Here is a 20,714-nt window from a genome sequence, read left to right as displayed (position 1 = left end):
ACCTGGCCAATCATTTTAAGAAGAAAAACATGTCAATTGACACATAAGTAATCTGACAGTTAAAGTAATAGATAATAACGATAACATGACAAGGTAAGTTACCAAACTGTCAAGTTTTTAAAAGCATAATAAGGTTTTCAGCTTCCACAGACCCTCCAACTTAGTATTTAAAAATGAGATTTTAGATTCTCATTTAGCTGCTACTTTGTGCTAAGCTATCATTAGTGCAATAGTGCAAGAAGAAACAGGCAAAAAGTAATTCAATATGTGAAATAAAGTAGATGAATTTCCTTTCTCATTTTGTCATTTCCTAGGCATATTAACTAACTAATATAGAGCTCAAGTAAAGTGAACTTGGGGCGAGGCCAGGAAAGCCTGTGGTTATTTTCTTCCATGTGACCTTCTGCCCACATGAAGAGTCTGGGAGTGCTGGGATCCAAGAAAGGTAACCATGAGTAAACACTGATCCAGCCTTTCCCTAGGGTAAAGTCACTATGGGCTATGAAAATAATTGTTGTTCATAATTTTTGCCATTAGACTTCATGGTACAGTTCCCACTGTGCCTAAGAACATGAATTCGGAAATTATCAATCATTAATATTCCTCTAGCATATAAAATCCATAAAGCCATTTTATACCTCCACAGCAACTTTGAGAATAAGCATTCAGTAAATATTTAAGGTATTGTTCAATCTCACAAATAACTGATTTTCACTTAAAAATAAAAAAGAAATGGTATATTACCTATCACATAAAACATTATCTACTTTAAACCTGACACTATCAATATGTCTGCTATCACCAAACTAATATATCAATTTAAAATAATAATTCCATTTTAGAAATTTATTCATTTAGCTGAAGGACTGGTGTATGCAATTGAAAGTAATGCACTGTGAACAGTTTTTGAGACTATATAAGGATCATCAATATTTTAAAGAGTTTACTTAATTATAAATCTGGCCCATTACATTACACAAGTTTAGAGCATTGTGGTTGATAGCATTTGTGAATTTACTAAGCAATCACCTTCTCCTGTAAAAGCTAAAAAGAACAACAAAAGGGAAAAAGGAAATGGGTTCATAAAGTACAAAATCAGGCAAGTGAAAGGTATCCAATTTTCCACTCCCTTAGTTACAATTAAATTTTGGAAGGAGGAAAAACACCACATCAACAGTATAGTACCTACTTCAGCGTTTTCACATTCTGGTTAGGGCACCCATTATAGCTCTCTGTGTAGACAGTGATAGTAGTTACAAAGTGCAACCAAAACATTAAATGTTGGCAAGCACTTCTACGCTTAATTAAGAAATGCTTTTGTCAGCTTCTTCCTTGAATAAGGGGGTTATTAATTCAAGACTAGAGAACACGCTTTGGTGGTTTCTCAGTGGGAATTTTGGTTGTACATATGTTACAGAGAATTGTCTTAATTATTTTGATTAATCAAACAAAATTCCCACCAAATACATGATGCAACAAATTAAAACCTACTTTTGTCCACAGACCCTTTAAAAAGTTCTACAACAATTTCACAAAATTTTCAAAATAATAATTATAACAAACCTTAACAGGAGAAATATGGAAATGTTCAAAGAAACTAAGAATTGATATATCAGTCATTGAAGTCTCCATTAACTCTGCATTTAGAGCATCAATATCTTGTTGGATTAACTTTGCCTGAAAAAATTAAAATCAACAATTTCTATTTTAGTTTTTTTCTCTATTACAATTAGTTCAAAAATGTTGATTTAAATTTTAGTTTTATAATTTTCCCAAGAAATAAAAATTTTTACCCGTCTTTTTTCAGCTTCAGGGTCTGTTGTTGGGGTAAACAGTGCAATAATAGCTCCTAGAAACCCCTGATCAATTTTTAAGGCCATTTCCTGAATGAGGACCATAAAATACCTAAGGAAAATAAAATTCAAGATGGAAAAGGATTTCTATCAGGTCTTTTAATTTTCAGTGTTAAAACTATGATTTTAATGAAAAGCCATAATTGCATCTTTTCCTTCATCTCCTAAAAATTATGTTAATAAGATGAAAGTCTTGAGACTTTTTCACTGGAGTGAAAGTTTCACTTAAGGTAATACTGCTGCACTACCACTTGGCACTTACAGTCCCAAATGCCACATTCATCATGTCACAGATGAAACAAATACAACTAGATGATGTAGCATATATGATCCAATTTTTAAAGTTCACAGTAATTAAAGAACACAGCTCACACATACATGTCATTTAGATTTCACTTATTATTTTATATTCTAATTGGAGTTATAAAAGGAAGAAGGTGGTTGAAGAAATTCTACACTTTAAAATATGTAAAGACTACTAATAAAATAAGTTGAAGCATATTATTTTATGAAAAGTGAATTAAGAGGTTCAGTTGGAAAATACTTTTTACATGAAAGTCACTTTCAAAAAGAGTAAAATTACTTTCAAAGTAGATTTTCATTTTAAATTCCTTTAGCGAAACAACAGGAATCTTTACTTACTTGAACTGTAAGACTTTACTGTACTCATTAAATCTTGTGATGACACTTACATCAATGAAAGGCTTCGGCTCTAAGAGGAAGAAGTAACATAGACACACAAAATAGTTTATACTAGGTCAAACTACTGACTATTTAACTTTTATAAATAAGGTATATCTATGTCACAACTTTTTTTTTTTTTTACCTGAATCTAAAGCAATAGATTTTGGAGGGGCAACGGGATGAAATACAACAGGGAACATTGCACCTGGTAACTGATTATCAACCTGAAGGTAAAGAAAACCAACTTAGCAGGATTTCAAAGAATTCAAACTTTCAGTTTCAAAGATAATGTTATAGAAGAGGTCTCTAATTTCATCATACTTGTCTGCATGTTTATGTGGTGCAATTAGAAGTTTCATTTTAAATCTGTAAAAGTTATATACCTCAGCAAGGACAAGGCTTTAAATAAAGAACTATATAAATACCCTCATAATTGTATTAACAGTGTGGGGTATGTACATCATTAATGAAAATACTTGTATCTATGGATCCCATGAGATTTCAACTCTCTGTGGTTTAAATAAAATATAAGTAGAAACTGAATATGAAATTAGGGGATAAGGTAAAAAAGAAGAAAAAGAATTAAAGTAGCCTAAACTGTACTTAACAGCTAAAAAGAAGGAAAGGAGGGATGCTGAGAGCGAGCAAGCAGCTTGCAAATCTATCTAAAAGGAACCTTCAGCAAAGCTCGGCTCTCTGCCCTGAACCATGATAAAGGACAACCTTATTTGGGGATCCCATGACAAATTCACAGGAACGTTTAAAAATAACAATCTCAATGCAAGAAAACCCTTTCGCAGGCTAACTGATTAAATTAGTATCAATAATCACAAAGTTTATAAGTAAGATGTTAAATAAATAGGATTATGGAAGAAGGGGAAAAAAGCATTCAAACAAAAAGAAAAGACACCAATTACAATGTAAACTATAAAGTTGTAAAAAAGAAATTTTATTCTCAAGATTCCCAAAGTGATGATAAATACTTACTTGAGAATGACAGTATTACCTGAAGCCAGTACAACCTGGCCCTTAAACTTCTCTGGTGAGAAGATTGCTTAAATTCAATCTGAATGCCTGATAAAAAGTCTCGCTTAATAGGACAACGAATAGGGAGGCGCATTTCCATTGGATCTTTATCAAAATTGACCTGGAAAAAAAGCACATGTTTTTGTGAGCTGTTGTTAGCACAGTAGCTGTTCCATTTTAAATATCTATTTACTGATCAGATTGGAAAAAACTTTATCTTTGTGTCTCACCAAAAGATCTATCTTACGGTGATCTACAGTTGAGATCTTTGAAACAAAAGCACCACTTTTCTACCAAAGTTATTAGAAAAGCAAGAAAACAATTATGAAACTTTTCAAGTATAGAAACTTCAGTTTAAAAAACATGCTTTATAGAAAAGAAAACTTTTTCAAGTAACGAATAATTCTGGATTTTTTTTTTTTTTTGAGACAAGTTTTTGCTGTCACACAGGATGGAGTGCAGTGGCAAAATCACATCTCTGCAGCCTCAACCTCCTGGCCTCAAGTGATCCTCCCGTCAGCCTCCAGAGCAGCTGAGAATACAGGTGTGACACCATGTGCAGCTAATTTTAATTCTTATTATCTTTTTCTTTGTATAGACAAAGTCTCACTATGATGCCCAAGCAAGTCTCAAACTCCTGGCCTCAAGTGATCCTCCAGTCTCAGCCTACTAAAATGCTGGGATTACAGGTGTGAGCCACTGCACCTGGCCCCAAGATAATTCTCAAACAAACTCTGTTTTGCAATCACTAATTGATAGCTTAATCATGCCTGACACTAATAATATTGTTTTTTATCACTTAAGTATGGCCAACATTGACGGGGGTGGTAAAGAACCGAACAGTTTGACCAGTGCAAACTGAACCATCAGACACCAACAACAAAGAGTAACCAAACTGCATGATTAAACTAGAGCAAGCTGGAAACTGCAGTCAAGCTTCTGCACACTTTCTGGAGCAACAGTGACTGTTAGTTTTAACTGTGTAAGGACCCAGGTAGAGTGCATCTTATTTGTGGATGTCTACTCAAGTCCAACAATTACTCACAATTAATGAATTTACTTGAGCAGGTTTCTGTAGGTTTCTCCTCAATGAAATATGTAATTTTACACAGTCTTTATTTAGCAATATATGTTGGTGTCATTCAAAATATTTTTTAAAAATTTCAATGAAGTAATCTTATCCCTAATTTTTCTGAAAACAAGTTCCATGAGACTATCTGATTTGTAAATATAACAAATTACATAAAAATACAATAAAATTATTAAAACACAGGTTTAAATCCTGTTTCACAGTATATGATTAAATATGTTTTAATTAAAAATATACTAACATGTATCATTAGTCATGCCAATCCTATTAAGAAATAAGACTTTATCTACTAATAAGTAAGTTCATTTCTGAACACATCTTTACTTGGGCATTACAATTTTACTTACTACAGCCACCAAGAAAATACACATAATAAAAATCAAAACAAAAGAATTTTGGTATACCTCAAAATTATTATCTAGCTTAATCCAACCATGGCCTCTTGATATTTGCTGTTTCTGATAGGATTGTTCCAATAAGATTATCTGCTTTTGACTAAATGGCTTCCATTTCTGTTTTGGTTTCATCTCCCAAACAACACCAGAACTAAATAATTCACAAAGAAAATTAAATTGGCAACATGTATTTAGGTCTGTGGAACTTTATTCAACTCCAGATTATTGTAACTATTGTTTTCTATGAAAATTACATTGGTACAAGGAACTTCTTAAAGTAGCGAACCATACCTGTGTTGCAAGCGTACAAAAAGAAAAGAGGCAGGCAAGAAAATGCTTTTTCTATCACACATTGACATCAATCAATTAAAGGAATGGCAAACTTTTTCTGCAGAGGGCCATATATCAAGCAGTAAATATTTTAGGTTTTCTGGACTGAGACACAATCCAAGTTATTAGATAGGCAACTTAGATATAAAAGAAAGAAAAAACTCCCATAAATTTTTAATTGAAACTCAGAATATAAAATAAGTGGAGCAATTCTTAAAAACAAGTCTATTAATGAAAAAAATAAACTTCTTTTGTGAAAGTAATGTCACTCAGTGCCATTAATTATCAAAATCTATTGCAAATGTTCATCTATTAATGGTAATGTATAATGAGCATCTTTAAAAATGCCACTTCACATAGATAGGTGCTGTCAAATACTCATATTGATCAATGAGAATTTATTATTTTACTTGAGCATATATATCACTTCAAAGGTATTTATAAAATTCTATTAAATTCTTCTCTTGATATTTGCCTTTTCGTATATCAATATGTTACAAGTCAATCACTTCCAATTCAAAGTTAGGTAGAAGCTCCTCAATTGCACAAATAAATTTTGAAATGAGGAAATTTCCTTACACCTGCATTGAAGTTAGAAAACATGTTGCTGGAACTGGAGTTGCAGGCCATAAAATATATCCTCTCCAAATACATGTGGAAGTGGAGATTTTGCTTCATGTTTTAACTTTGGACAGCACAGAAAGTACATGGAACATCTTGATATTACTTGAGATTCAAACATTAGCTGTCTTCAAAATGACTACACTGTAGTATAAATTTTTCACATAAGCACTGTTTGTCTTCTGATTTTAGCTTGAAATTCATTAAAAAAAATCATCAACTCTGCAATTCTGCAACAAAAATTAATTTCCAAAGCCACTATTATTGGTGCTCAGTCACAGTGGTTGAGGGTGATTCTTTTGTTCAAAAAAATTTTAATCCTGGCCCAGAACTCAAGAGTACAACAAAAAGTTACTGATGCTAACCCATCAAACTGCTGTGTGATACGACAAGTCAGAAAGAACATTCAATTTCTATTTCTGGCAAAAATTCACAAAACTAATAATGGTTAAGTCCACAAAACTGAATAAAGTTTACTATCTGACACTAATGGTTTGATAACAAAAGACAAACTAAAATTTTTCCACTAAGAACCTACTCGCAAGTAATAGGCTTTAAGTGCTTTACATTTTCTCAACAGCTATATGAAGTAGTCCAACTAAGTCTTTTTCCGTTCCACACATATTTTCCCCATAATCCGTTGTATATATCTTCAGGTTAATATGGAATTAGCATTTCTTCAGCCTGTTTAAAAATCTTCTCACCTATAGTTGTCCCAGGCACACTATTTAGGTTAACCTAGAGGTTAACCCTTTAGTCACTTCAAACTAAGCACTGACATCTCATATATACAACTGAGCAGTACTGGTAACATCTGTTGACTCATCAAGAGCCAAGGGAAACCACTCAATATCATTTGCCTTGTTTTTTTAATTGACTATTGATGTTCTAAATGTCTTCTATTCTTTAAGCAACTGTTCCCACTGAAAGGCTGATGGCCTTAAACAAGTTCATTTTCTCTGGATACATTTCTTTAGCTGCTGTAGACACAATTCAATTAACTCACTGTTGGTAAAAGACTTTCCTGGCTTGGCTAATACATGAGTCACTCAGAAACTATGCTTGCAAGCTCATTATTGTTTTTTTTATATTTGTGAAGATATTTCTGTGATCAGATATGTTGCCTTAAACTTTCTAATTTGTCTGGCTCTTGCTTCCCTGTGATTTGGAAATGTTATGGTAAGCGCTTGGTTTGGAAACTATATTGTCAACATATATTGTATTATTTCAGCACAGCTATAGTTTCATAACATAATAAAACAATGCTTTTTTAATAAGAAGATAATCCACATTCCATTATGCCCTAAAAGAATAACATTCAAAGTCCATTTTTCTCTTCTTGTTTGACATGATGGATATATATCAGTAATATAAAAAAATGCTGGAGAACAATATGCATGAACCGAAACACACCATTATCTGTAGTGCACTGAGTAGCAGTGTTAAAGCAGCCATGTAAAAGAACAGAAATCACTGTGTCCCAACAAAACATTATTGATGGGAAACAAACTGATTTTCATAATTTTCAAGTATTATATTCTTCTTTTGATTTTTTTCAACCATTTACAAATGTAAAAAAAATTATTCTTAAATCAAAAGCTGTTCAAAAACAGGCAGTGGGCTAGTGGCTCATAGGTCAAACTTTGCTGGCAACTGAATTAGAGAATAATGCTTGTATAATATATATATTTATATAATAATAAAATATAAATCTATAATACTTTACATGGCTTGTTTACATTAGTCAATGTTAGTGTTAACAATGTCCTAAATATAAAATGTATTTAGAGGATACCAGTGAAGGCACTGAATAAAATATCTACTATAGACAATATAAATCCAACATTATTCATGATAAAAACTCTGAGACAACTTAAAGGGGAACTTCCTCAACTTGACAAAGAGCGCCTACAAAAAACTTATAGCTAACATCATAGTGAGAAACCAGATGCTTTCCCACTAAGATTAGGAACAAGGCAAGTATGCCCACTCTCAACCACTCCCACTTCAACATAGTGCTGTAAGTCCAAGATGTGATCAGACAAGAAAATAAAGTTAGGAATGAAGAAATAAATTGTCTGACTGTCTAAACAGAAAATCCCCCCAAAAAAAAACCAAAAAACTCTTGTAACTAATAAGCAATTATAAAAAGATTGCAAAAATACAAAGTTAATGTATGTCAACTGCTTTCTTATATGCCAGCAATAAACAATTAGAATTTAAAATAAAAACACAATACCATTTACATCAGCACCAAAGAAACGAGCACTTACATATAAACAAACTCTAATACGATGTGTATGTGATCTAAATGAGAAAACTACAAAAGTCTTTCAACAAATTATGTTGGAAGAACTGGACATCCATATGCAGTAAAGCAAATCTAGACACAGAGCTTTCATCTTTCACAAAAAAATAGCTCAAACTAGATTAGACTTAAATATAAGTTCGAGATCAGCCTAGGCAACATGGTGAAATTCTGGTCTCCACAAGGAAATAAAACATACTAGCCTGGCATGGTGACGTGTGTCTGTAGTCCCAGCTACTCAGGAGGCTGAGGTGGGAAGATTGCTTGAGCCCGGTTGGCAGAGGTTGCAGTGAGCAGAGATTACACCACTGCACTCCAGCCTGGGCAACCAAGTGACACTCTGTCTCAAAAATAAATACATACATATATACATAAAAATAAATAAATACAAAACACAAAATTATATAACTCCTAGAAGATAGTAGGAGAAAATCTAGGTAACTGTGGGTATAGCAAAGACTTTTATATACAACAACGAAAGCACAATCCACAAAGGAAAAAAATTGCTAAGTCTGACTCAAAACATAAAACTTCTGTTGTTAAAAACAGTTACGAGAATGAAAAGATAAGGCACAGTCTGGGAAAAAATATTTGCAAAACACATATCTGATAAAAGACTGGTATCCAAAATCAATAAAGAACTCTTAAAACTCAACATTAAGAAAATAACCTAATTTTTAAATGGGCAAAAGATTTGAACAGGTGGCTCAGGAAAGAAGATATACAGATGGCAAATAAGCATATGAACAGATCCTAACATATGTCATCAGAAAAGTGAAAATTAAAACAATGAGATACTACTATATCCCTATTAAAATAGCTAAAATCCGAAACACTGACCATACCAAACTTTGGCAAGGATGTGGAGCAACATGAACTCTCATTCATTGCTGGTGGGAATGCAAAATGGTGCAGCCACTTTGTAAGACAGTTTGATGTTTCTTACAAAACTAAACATATTTTTATCATATAATCCAGCAATCACATTCCTTGGCACTTACCCCCAAAAAGGTGAAAACATATGTCTACACAAAAACTTGCACATGAATAAAAGCTTTATTCATAATTGTCAAAATGTGGAAGCAACCAAGATGTCCTTCAATAGTTGAATGGATAAACAAACTGGAGTAAGAGTCCATTCATACAATGGACTATTAGTCGGTAATAAAAAGAAATAAACTGTCAAGCCATGTAAAGAAACGAAGGACCTTAAAAGCATACTGCTAAGTCAGAGAAGTTAATTTGAATAGGCTACATACATGAAATTCTGATAAAAGAAAAACTTTGGAGACAATAAAAAGATCAGTGGTTTCCAAAGGTTTAGAAGAGGAATAGCGGGATTAACAGGAGGAAGCTGAGCGACTTTCAGAGCAGTGAAATTATCTTACATAATACTGTTAATGGTGAATACAGGTTATTACACATTTGTCAAAACTTATAGAACGTACAACACAAAGAGTTAGATGTTAGATAGGGAAGTTAGATAATAATGTTAGATAATAATAAAATTAGATAATAATGTAGTACCAATATTAGCTCATCGCTAGTAACAAACGTATCACATGACCGCAAGAGCAATAGGAAAAACAAGAGTGTGGGTATATGAAAACTCTGTATTTTACACAGTTTTTCTCTAGACATAAGGCAGCTCAAAAAAAGTCTGTTGTTAAAATTATAAAACTGGTGTTTTTCTTTTGAAAGCGTAGATTTCACTGAATGTGTACCATGTCATAAAAAAGGTAATGAAGTTATTTTAGATAAATTTTTAAATGTTCTTATAAATAAAGGTAAACCTGACAAATTGGGACAGGATATACAATATTAAAGTAAAAAGAAGTTTTATCAAAGAACAAAATAAAAGAAAATATTGGACCTATATGACTAAAAATGATGTCCATGTTTAGTTTAAAAATACCATATAATACTGAAATATATAACAAAGAATTACCTATACACACATAAATACATTAACATTATATTAATTGTATGTATGATATCATTTATAACCATTATTTTGTCGGGTGTTATGCAAAGTGCATTACATAGATTATCTCTTTATATAAACTTTTTCCAGTTTCTGTTGGTTTCCCCCGACTCATGACGGTTTCTCCAACCTCTACTACACCAAACAAATTAGTCACTTCTACCTCTGTATTTCCAATGCACATGTACATCCTTCTTTGTACACCCTTTCCTTTTCTCAGTATTTTTGTAATTCATTAAAAAACACAACCATGTATAAGGACAAGGAAAGAAGCAAACCACTTTTTTCCCCACGAACTGACAATGAGTACTGTGAAGACAAAGTGAGTAAGTTTTACTGAATAAATATACACCATACCAAAGTCAAACCAGGTATCTTTTTACTTTCCTCAAATTGGATATTATGAACTCAATGCCTTTTAAAGGTTTAGGATGTCTCTTTTTTCCCTCTTGCGTACCTGGTTATCCCAATATATGAAACTTCCTGCTTGCTTTCATTGTTAACCAATGAAAGCCCAAGACTGTGGAGGGACAACGTTATTTCATAATCAGCCTGTTCCATTTCTTCTGCCTGCAGTGCTTTGGAAACCAAGGCAACATCATCGGTGAAAAGCAAAACTCTTTGCCGCCCATCTAGAAAGGATACCCAGTGTATCTGTATGTTTGCATCATATGGAAACTGTCCACATTCATCCTGGGAAAGAGAAAGACTTTTCATTAAACCCACACATAGTAACTTTTTATTATATAAAGTAGAGAAAGATTAGAAAAGTTTAAGAAGCACTACTATAAACTGAAAAATTCTAACCATCAAAATGACATAAATTAAGCTATAATCTACTTTAAAACATATTCACCAATTATTTTCAAAAACTGACTAAAAGAATAGTTTTTTAATACCTTTGTCTGAATTATCTAGTGAGCGCTAAAAGGGCACAGAGCAGGATTCAAGAGGATCTTTTGGTGGCACCAATGCCATAAGATGCTTATTTGTCTCCAAGCTGGAGAACAGAATGGTTCACAAGTTTCTTAGAAATATAACCTCAAGCCAGATATGGTAGATCATGCCTATAATCCCAGAACTTTGGGAGGCTGAGGTGGATCACCTGAGGTCAGTAGTTCAAGACCATCCTGGCCAAAATAGTGAAACCCCATCTCTACCAAAAACACAAAAATTAGCCGGGCCTGGTAGCAGGCACCTATAACCCCAGCTAATCAGGAAGCTGAGGCAGGAAAATCACTTGAACCTAGGAGGCGGAGGTTGCAGTGAGCTGAGATCGTGTCATTGCACTCCAGCCTGGGCGACAGGAGCAAGATTCCATCTCAAAAATAAAAAAATAATAAAAGAAAAAAAAATGTAACCTCAGACAAAACCAGCCTAGCTTATTTTTATGTTTTAATGATCTATAACATAGAAAATATTTACATAAATCACACTGGTGAAGGTTACATGTAGCACTTAAACATATGAGGCTTGATTTGATCAATGTTTTCAGAGGTTAAAATAATAAATTAATAATAAATTCTACTTCATTCAGGGCTTAACAAAAATAGAACAGCAGTTCATTTTAATAACTAGTACAAATACCTACTATGTACTTGCCATTTCATGCTTTCCAGGGGAGGAAAAAAAAAAACAAAAAACAAATGAAGTTACCAAGAGCATAAGAATAGTAGAGTGTCATTAATGTTCAAAATTTACTAATACTTTTAAGGTATATTATATTATCAAAGAAGCCTGTCCAATTTTTTTACTCTAATAAGAAATCAAATTTTAATAAATACCTATTAAAGAGGTGAATTCTGTCTATGTAAACTATAAAATGTGCTATGTATCTGAGTTCACAGCTATTACTCCAATATTCTCAGACTCTTGTTTTTCATCTATTTCTTATGTTAAAAATTAAATGAAGTGCAATAAAATATCCCCACGCAATTGTGTTTCAGTTAATTTCTAGCATTTTAAGTTTTATATGCTAATGCAATACTAGCCACTGCATGAAAGTTTATGGCTATCACTCCTTCTTTGTCATATTATCATTATCTATTTAATAATTTTGCTTTGAATTATAATTGGTCAGAAATTAAAATCAACTGAGAGTGATATCTCCAAAATGGAAAGAGTAGAGGCAATGCAGATTCACTCTTTACCACAGAAAACCAAACATAAACTTCTAGTGCCAAGATTATCACCAGCAATATCCCAGAACTTAAACCCAAGGCTGACACAATTCCTGGGACCACAGAGAAGTAAAAAGCTCCATGCAGACTGTAAGAGAAATGAACTTCTCTCCCCACAATGCCTCTCCCCAAATCTGCCTGGCATCGCATGCAGGAAATTCCTCTCAGGCTCAGAAAGCCAGCTTCCCCACCATCTTGGGCTCCCTTGCCGGAAAATCACTCCTGACTCAACCCATGGGAAGCATCCCAAGTGTCTCAGGAAGAAAACCCCCCAAGGGCAGCTACAGACAAAGAGGGGAAGCGGGATTAAAAACTCCACTCCAGGAATTTTTGCTCCTTATTTCAGCCAAAGGAGATGCCTATTCAGAGCAGCTGTTCACCAGCACCACATTGTGGGAGGCACAGTCCATAAATCTTCAGAACAGGAACCAATGGCCAGCCTTCCCACATAGCTAGGATATCCGCTTCGAAATGCAACCTCCTCCTCACCACTGGAGACAGTGCCAATTGTTTCTGAGAACTGAGGCAAACCAGGACTTACGACACCATTTAGTGCTGAATAGGAGGCAGTGATCTAGGATAAAGAGGGCCCATAGGCATCTGCAAAGGACCTTTAAGCAAACATACTCTGGAATGACCAACCAAGCCAGGGAACAAACACTGGAATAAATAAATAATCCTTCAATATAAAGCCATAGATGCATGTCCACAAGAAACAACAGCAAGCAGGAAACCATGGCCTCCCCAAATAGACAAAGCAAAGTGCCAGTGACAAGCTTGGATAAGACAGCCATGTGTGAACTCTCAGATCATGAATTCAAAATAGCAATTCTAAGAAAGTCAGCAACTTCCAAATAACACAGAAAAACAATGAAGAAATTTATCAGAGAAACTGAAACAGATTGAAATAATCAAATTAAACAGAAATGTTGTAATGAAGAAATAAATTTGCTGAACTGAAAAATGCATTGGAGGCTCTCAACAGCAGACTGGATCAAGTAGAGAAAATAATCAGCTCTAAGGCAGGCTACTGAAAAATACACAGAGGAGAAACAGAATTTAAAAAAACAAAGAATGCCTGCAAGATATAGAGAATAACCTCAAAAGAACAAATCTAAGAGTCACTGGTGGTCATGAGAGAGTTGAGAAAGAGCAAGGGGTAGAAAGTTAATTAAAGAATTAACAAGAAAAAACTTTCCCTATTGGAGAAAGACAGAAATGTACAGTTAAAGGTCAGAGATCACCAAAAAGATTCAATCCAAATAAGACTATCCCAAGACATATAATAATCAAACTCTCAAAGGCCTATGACAAAGAGAGAACCCTAAAAGCAGCAAAAGAAATACAAATAACATATAAAGAAGCTGCAATTTGTTTGGCAACTGACTTCTCAGGAAACCATGCCCTGCAGGAGGCAGTAGGACAACATATTCAAAGTGCTGAAGGTGAAGAAAAATCCTGTCAACCAAGAATATTGTATCCAACAAAGCTTTCTTTCAAACATGACAGAGAGAGACAGTTTTTATCAGACAAAAAGAGGCTGAAGGAATTCATTATCTTTAGACGCATCTTACTAAAAATGATAAATAGAATACTTCAGTATGAAAGAAAAGGAAGCTAAAATGAAAAAAAATGGAGGCATAAAACTCACTCGTAAAACTCGGAACATAGACAAATTCAGAACAATCTAACATCATAATTGTGGTGTGTAATCTGCTCATATATCTAGAATGAAAACTAAAAGACAAACCTACCAAAAATAATTATAACAATCTGTTAAAAAGCAATATAATAAGATATAAATTGAGACAACAGAATGTCAAGATGTATGGGAGATGGACTTAAAGTATAGTGTTGTTTAGTTTCCTTGCTTTCCTTTCTGATCAAAGTTAAGTTGTCATTTGTTTAAAATAATGTATTGTGTCTATAAGATGTTTTTTGTAAGCCTCGTGGTAACCACAAAGCAAAAAGCTATAATAAATATACTAAAAATACAAAGCAACAAACTAAAACATACCGTCAGAGATAAACGACTTAAACACTAAGGAAGACAGTAAAAAAAAAGATGAAAGAAAGAGTGGCATTACAAAATAATCAGAAAGGCTGGGTGTAATGGCTCACAGCTGTAATCCCAGCACTTTAGGAGGCCAAGGCAGGCAGACTGTCTGAGGTCAGGAGTTCAAGACCAGTCTGGCCAACATGGTGAAACTCCATCTCTACTAAAAATACAAAAAAAAATACTTTAGCTGGCTGTGGTGGTGTGTGCCTGTAATCCCAGCTACTCGGGAAATTGAGGCAGGGGAATTGCTTGAACCAGGGAGGTGAATGCTGTAGTAAGCTGAAATCCTACCACTGCACTACAGCCTGGGTGACAGAGAGAGAAAGGGAAAGAGAAGAGGAAGAGAAGAGGAAGAGGAAGAAAAAGAAAGAGAAAGAGAAGAGAGAAGACAAGATGGACAGATGAGAAACAAAGGAAAGAAGGAAGGGAAGGGAGGGGAAGGGAGGGGAGGGAGGGGAGGGGAGGGGAGACCTGTATTAAAATGGCAGTAGTAAGTCCTTAATTATCAATAATAACATTGAATGTAAATAGACTAAATTTTCCAATTAATAGAAATGTAGTGGCTGGATAAATTAAAAAATAAGGCCCAACTGTATGCTCTCTACCAGAAACACACTTCATCTATAAAGAAAGACATAGGGTGAAAGTGAAGGGATAGAAAAAGATATTCCACAAAAATGGAAACCAAGAATAAAAGAGTAGGAGTAGCTATACTTACATCAAATAAAACAGGTTTCAAGGCTAAGATTCTAAAAAGATACAAAGTCATTATATAATGATAAAGGGATCAATTCAGCAAAAGGATATAACAGTTGTAAATACACGTACCCAATACCAGAGCAGCCAGATATATAAAGAAAATAATAACAGATCTAAAGGAAAAGATAGACTGAAATACACTATTAATAGGGGACTTCAACACCTCCACTCCCAGTAATAGAAAGACATCCAGACCGAAAATCAACAAACACTGGAGTTAAACTTCACTTTAGACCAAATGGATCTGACTGACATGTAAAGAACACTTATCCAACAGCTGCAGAATAAACCTTCTTCTCAGCAGCACACGGAACATTCTCCAGGAAGACCATATGGTAGGCTACCAAACAAGTCACAAAAAATTCAAAAAGCTGAAATTATATCAAGTATCTTTTCTGTCTATAAGGGAATAAAACTAGAAATCAATAACAAGAGAAACGTATAAAGTATAAAAACACATTGAAATTAAATAACACCTTCCTGAACAATAAGTCAATGAAGAAATTAAGAAGGAAATATAAAATTTTCATAAAACAAATGAAAATGGAAACACAATATATCAAAATTTATAGAATACAGCAAAAGGAGCACTAAGAAGGAAGTTTACAGCAATAAATGCCTATATCAGAACAGAAAATTTCAAATAAACAACCTAACAAATATACCTTAAGGATTTAGAAAAGCAAGAATAAACCAAACCCAAAAAGAGTAGAAGGAAAAAACTAATAAAGATCAAAGCAGAAATAAATAAAATTAAGACTAAAAAATACAAAAAATCAATGAAACAAAGGGTAAGTTTTTTGAAAACATAAAATGGACAAACTTTCAGCTAGACTACAAAAAGAGAGAAGGCCCCAAATAAAATCAGACATGAATAAGGAGACATAAGAATTGATACCAAGGAAATATAAAAGGATCATTAGAGACTATTTTGAACAACTATCTGCCAACAAATTGGAAAACAGAGAAGAAAGAGATAAATTTCTGGACACATACAGTCTACTAATAATGAACCCCGAAGAAACAGAAAACCTAACTGGAAAACGTCATGTTAAGTGAAATAAGCCAGGAGCAGGCAGTTAAACACTGCAGATTCTCAGTTATATGTGGTAGCTAAAAAACGGCTGGTTCTCATAAAGTAAAAATTAGAATAGTGGATACTAGAGGCTGGGAAGGATAGGCAGAAGGGGGATAGGGAAAGTTTTTTTAAAGGATACAAAATTACAGCAAGATAGAAGCAATCAGTTCTAGTGTTCCATAGCATTGTAGGATGACTATGGTAAACGAAATTATTCTTATTATTGTTGTTACATATATAGCTAGAAAAAGGATACTGAATGTTCCCAACACAAAGAAATGAGAAAGAGACACAAATACATTAAATACTCTGATCTGATCATTATGTACCCCATAAGTATGTACAATTATGTGTCAATTTTTAAATTATTTTAAAAGAAACACAAAGCTCAAGCAGACCAATTACAAGTAACAAGGTCAAAGCAATAACAAAAAGTCTTCCATAAAAGGAAAGCACAGGACCTGATGACTTTACTGTTGAATTCTACCAAACACTTCGAAAATGAACTTATGGCCAGGCACAGTGCGGTGGCTCACGTCTATGAACCCAGCACTTTGGAAGGTGCTGGGATTTGTGGGTGGATAATGAGGTCAGGAGATCTAGACCATCCTGGCCAACAAGGTGAAACCCTGTCTCTATTAAAACACAAAAAACTAGCTGGGCATGGTGGCACGTGCTTGTAGTACCAGCTACTTGGGAGGCTGAGGCAGGGGAATCGCTTGAACCTGGGAGGCAGAGCTTGCAGTGAGCAGAGATCGTGCCACTGCACTCCAGCCTGGCAACAGAGCAAGACTCCATCTCCAAAAAAATAAAATAAAATAAACTTAGAACCATTCTACTTAAACTCTTCAAAAAAAATGGAAGAGGGGGGAATACTTCTAAACTGATTTTACAAGGCCAGCATTATGCTGTTACTAAAACCAGACAAAGATATAACAACTACAATTCTCAACAAAACACTAGTAAACTTAATGCAATAACACATTAAAAAGATCAATCATGATCAAGTGAGATTCATGATAGGGATACAAGGATGGATCAACATATGCAAATTAATATGATACATGACATTAACAGAATCAAGGACAAAAACCATCAACAGATGCCAAAAAAGCATTTGACAAAATTTGATATTGTTTTATGACAAAAGCTCTCAACAAAGTAGGTACAGAAGGAACATACCTCAAAATTATAAAGGCTATATGTAACAAACCCACAGCTAATATCATACTGAAGAGGAAAAAATTGAAAGCCTTTCCTCTAAGATCTAGAACAAGACAAGGATGCCCACTTTCACCATTTTTATTTTAGAGTGAAGTCCTAGTCAGAGCCCTTAGGCGAAAGAAAGAAAAAAAGGGCATGCAAATTTGAAGGGAAAAAAAAAAAAAAGTCAAATTATCCTTGCTCACAAACAACGTATTTAGAAAAGCATAAAGATTCCACACACATAATTTTAAAAAATCAACCTATTAAAACAGATAAATTTGGTAAAGTTGCACAATACAAAATCAATATGTAAAAATCAAATGGCCAAGCACAGTAGCTCATGCCTGTAATCCCAGCACTTTCAGAGGCCAAGGTGGGTGGATCACTTGACCTCAGGAATTTGAGACCTGGGCAACATGGCAAAACTCCATCTCTCCAAAAATAAAAATAAAAGCCAGGATTGGTGGTATACACTTGTAGTCCCTGATACTCGAGAGACTCAGGTGGGAGAATTACTTGAGCCTGGGAGGTTGAGGCTGCAGTGAACTATGATCACATCACTGCACTCCAGCCCAGGTGACAGAGCAAGACCCTGTCTCCAAAAAAAAAAAAATCAATTGCATAGCTCTATGCCAACAAAAAACAAATTAAAAAAGAAATCAAGAAAGCAATCCCATTTACAATAGCTACAAGAAATATAGAACACCTAGGAATAAGATTTAACCAAACTGGATAAAGCTATGAAACACTAATGAAAGAAATGAAAGAAGACATCAAAAAACGAAAAGATATCCCTTATTCATGGTTTATAAGAATTTAATATTGTTAAAATGTCTCTACTACCCAAAGCGATCTACAAGACCAATGCAATCCATATCAAAATATCAATGATATTCTTCACAGAAATAGAAAAAAACCTAAAATTCATATGGAACCACATAAGACCCCAAATAGCCAAAGTAATTCTGAGCAAAAAGAATAAAGCTGGACACATCATACTAACTGACCTCAAAATATACCACAGTCGTAGTAACCAAAACAATGTGATACTGGCATAAAAAGCAGGTCTATAAAACAGAATAGAGAACCTGGAAATAAATCCATGCATTTATAGCCAACTCATCTTCCACAAGGTGACAAGAGGATATACTGGGAAAAGACAGTGTCTTCAATAAATGATACTGGGAAAACTGGATAACCATATAATGCAGAAGAATTAAACTAGACCCCTACCTCTTACATATACAAAAATAAAACTGAAATAGATTAAAGACTTAAATTTAAGACCTGATACCACAAAAAAAAATCTTAAAGAAAACACTGGAGAAATGCTTTGGGACACTGGTCTACGCAAAGACTTTTTGGATAAGACCTCAAAAGTATGATCAACAGAAGTAAAAACAAACATACAGGATTATATTAAGCTAAAAGGCTGCACAGCAAAGGAAACAATCAATAGTAGAGACAACATACAGAAAGAGAGAAAGTATTAGCAAACTATCTGTATACTAAGAGATTAATAATCAGAAAATACAAGGAACTCAAAACATTCACCAAGCTTGTGCTGGTGGGAATGTAAAGTAGTAGACCTACATGGAAAACAGTATGGAGTTTTCTCAAAAAACTAAAAATAGAACCATAATCCAGCAATTCCACTGCTTGGTATACATCCCAACGAAAGGAAATCAGGATATCAAAGAGATATCTGTAGTCCCATATTTATTGCAGCACTCCACCATATGGAACCAACCTAAATGTCCATCAATAGATGAATGGATAAAGAAAATGTACTACATATACAGAATGAAATATTATTCAGTCATAAAAATGATGGCAATCCTGTCATTTGCAGCAACTGGACAGGACTGGAGGTCATTATGTTAAGTGAAGTCAGTCAGGTACAGAGAGACAAATACCGCATGTTCTCACTCATATGTGGGAGCTAAAGAAAGTGGATTTTATTTTATAGAGAGTTGTTATTGTTTACCAAAGGATGAGAAGGGGATAGGAGGGAATAAGAGAGGTTAGTGGGTACAAAAATATAGTCAGAAGGAATAAGATCTTGTGTTAGCTAATTCAGGATTACCATAGTTAACAATAATGTATTCTGTACCTCAAAATAGATAGAAGATTTAGAATGTTCCCAATATAAAGAGAAATTTTTGAGGTGATAGATATGCCAATTACTCCAACTTTTTTATTGCACATTTTATGTATCAAAATATCACATGTATTCCCCCAAAATGTACAACTATTATTGTACATAAATTTTTAAAAAGAAAGAAATTAAAATCACAACTTTGCTTTGTTTTTACTTCCATTTGCTTATTAAATCTTTACCATCTCTCTTCATGGTTATAATTTTCTGTTAGCTTGGCTGAAACAAAACTCTTGTAAACAATTTAGAGTTAAATCTTATTTTTTAATTTAATCTGAATGTTTTGTCTTTTAATAGAATTTAAATCATTTCTATTTACTGACATAACTGATAGGAAGCATGGTCTAGTAGAAAAAGTTCATAGGCTTAAGTCATACAGCCCTGGTTTTGAATTCCAACCAGCAGTTCAATGTTCCTATCATAAGAATTAGTGTTAATATATAAAAAGCATTAATATATGATATGTCCTCAATAAAATGTATTTGTCATTTATTATATACTTTCTTAGGTTTCATGCTTTTACTATAAGGGCAAAGTTTTATTTATTTTCATTTTCTCATTGCTTTGAAATTCCTTTCTCACTGATTTGAGTTCTACTAATTGATAGCTTTTTTAAAAAGACATATCTTAAATCTACAATTTCTCTAACTAAAATTTAGGATTAAATAGGATATATATAGCTTTCCCTCTCCCTTTACACTTTAGTTTGCTATCTTTGTCTTTTACTTCACCTGGCTCTCTCTTATTTCATAGTTGTCATGTCTTTATAACCTAGTTGAGAATGCCAGGCATACATTTTGAAATGCTTCTTCTGGTTCTGTAATAAAAAATTTTTCAGAGGCATAACTACCCTCTGAATCAACAGGATAATGCTACCTTTTTCTAATGACGTAGTTTTTTCACAAAGTCCATGTTGAGTTTTTTTCTGTTTATCATACTTAAATGAGGAAAGATCTGTGTAAACCTAGTGTTGGCCAACAATG

General features: G+C 33.8%; 1 protein-coding gene across 8 annotated transcripts in view; it reads right to left on the bottom strand.

The window, feature by feature from the left end:
• VPS13C (vacuolar protein sorting 13 homolog C) overlaps window positions 1-20,714 on the bottom strand; it is a 197,652-nt gene that overhangs the window by 25,869 nt on the left and 151,069 nt on the right. For 7 of the 8 annotated variants that reach the window (XM_032297272.1, XM_032297269.1, XM_032297270.1 and 4 more), the window contains 7 exons: window positions 10,749-10,984; window positions 5,058-5,199; window positions 3,544-3,684; window positions 2,680-2,761; window positions 2,496-2,565; window positions 1,794-1,905; window positions 1,564-1,677 (listed from right to left, as the gene is read on the bottom strand). In XM_032297272.1, coding sequence (XP_032153163.1) covers window positions 1,564-1,677; window positions 1,794-1,905; window positions 2,496-2,565; window positions 2,680-2,761; window positions 3,544-3,684; window positions 5,058-5,199; window positions 10,749-10,984 — 897 coding nt within the window. Of the gene's footprint in view, window positions 1-1,563; window positions 1,678-1,793; window positions 1,906-2,495; window positions 2,566-2,679; window positions 2,762-3,543; window positions 3,685-5,057; window positions 5,200-10,748; window positions 10,985-11,729; window positions 11,903-20,714 lie in introns of those variants that run through there. The other variant, XM_032297276.1, reaches the window with a different exon arrangement.

The sequence above is a fragment of the Sapajus apella genome, unplaced genomic scaffold (genome assembly GCF_009761245.1).
Source record: "Sapajus apella isolate SASKATOON/1434 unplaced genomic scaffold, GSC_monkey_1.0 scaffold37, whole genome shotgun sequence".
Classification (NCBI taxonomy): Eukaryota; Metazoa; Chordata; class Mammalia; order Primates; family Cebidae; genus Sapajus; species Sapajus apella.
Note: the sequence above shows the minus strand (reverse complement) of the source record. Positions and strands in the feature narration are given on the sequence as shown.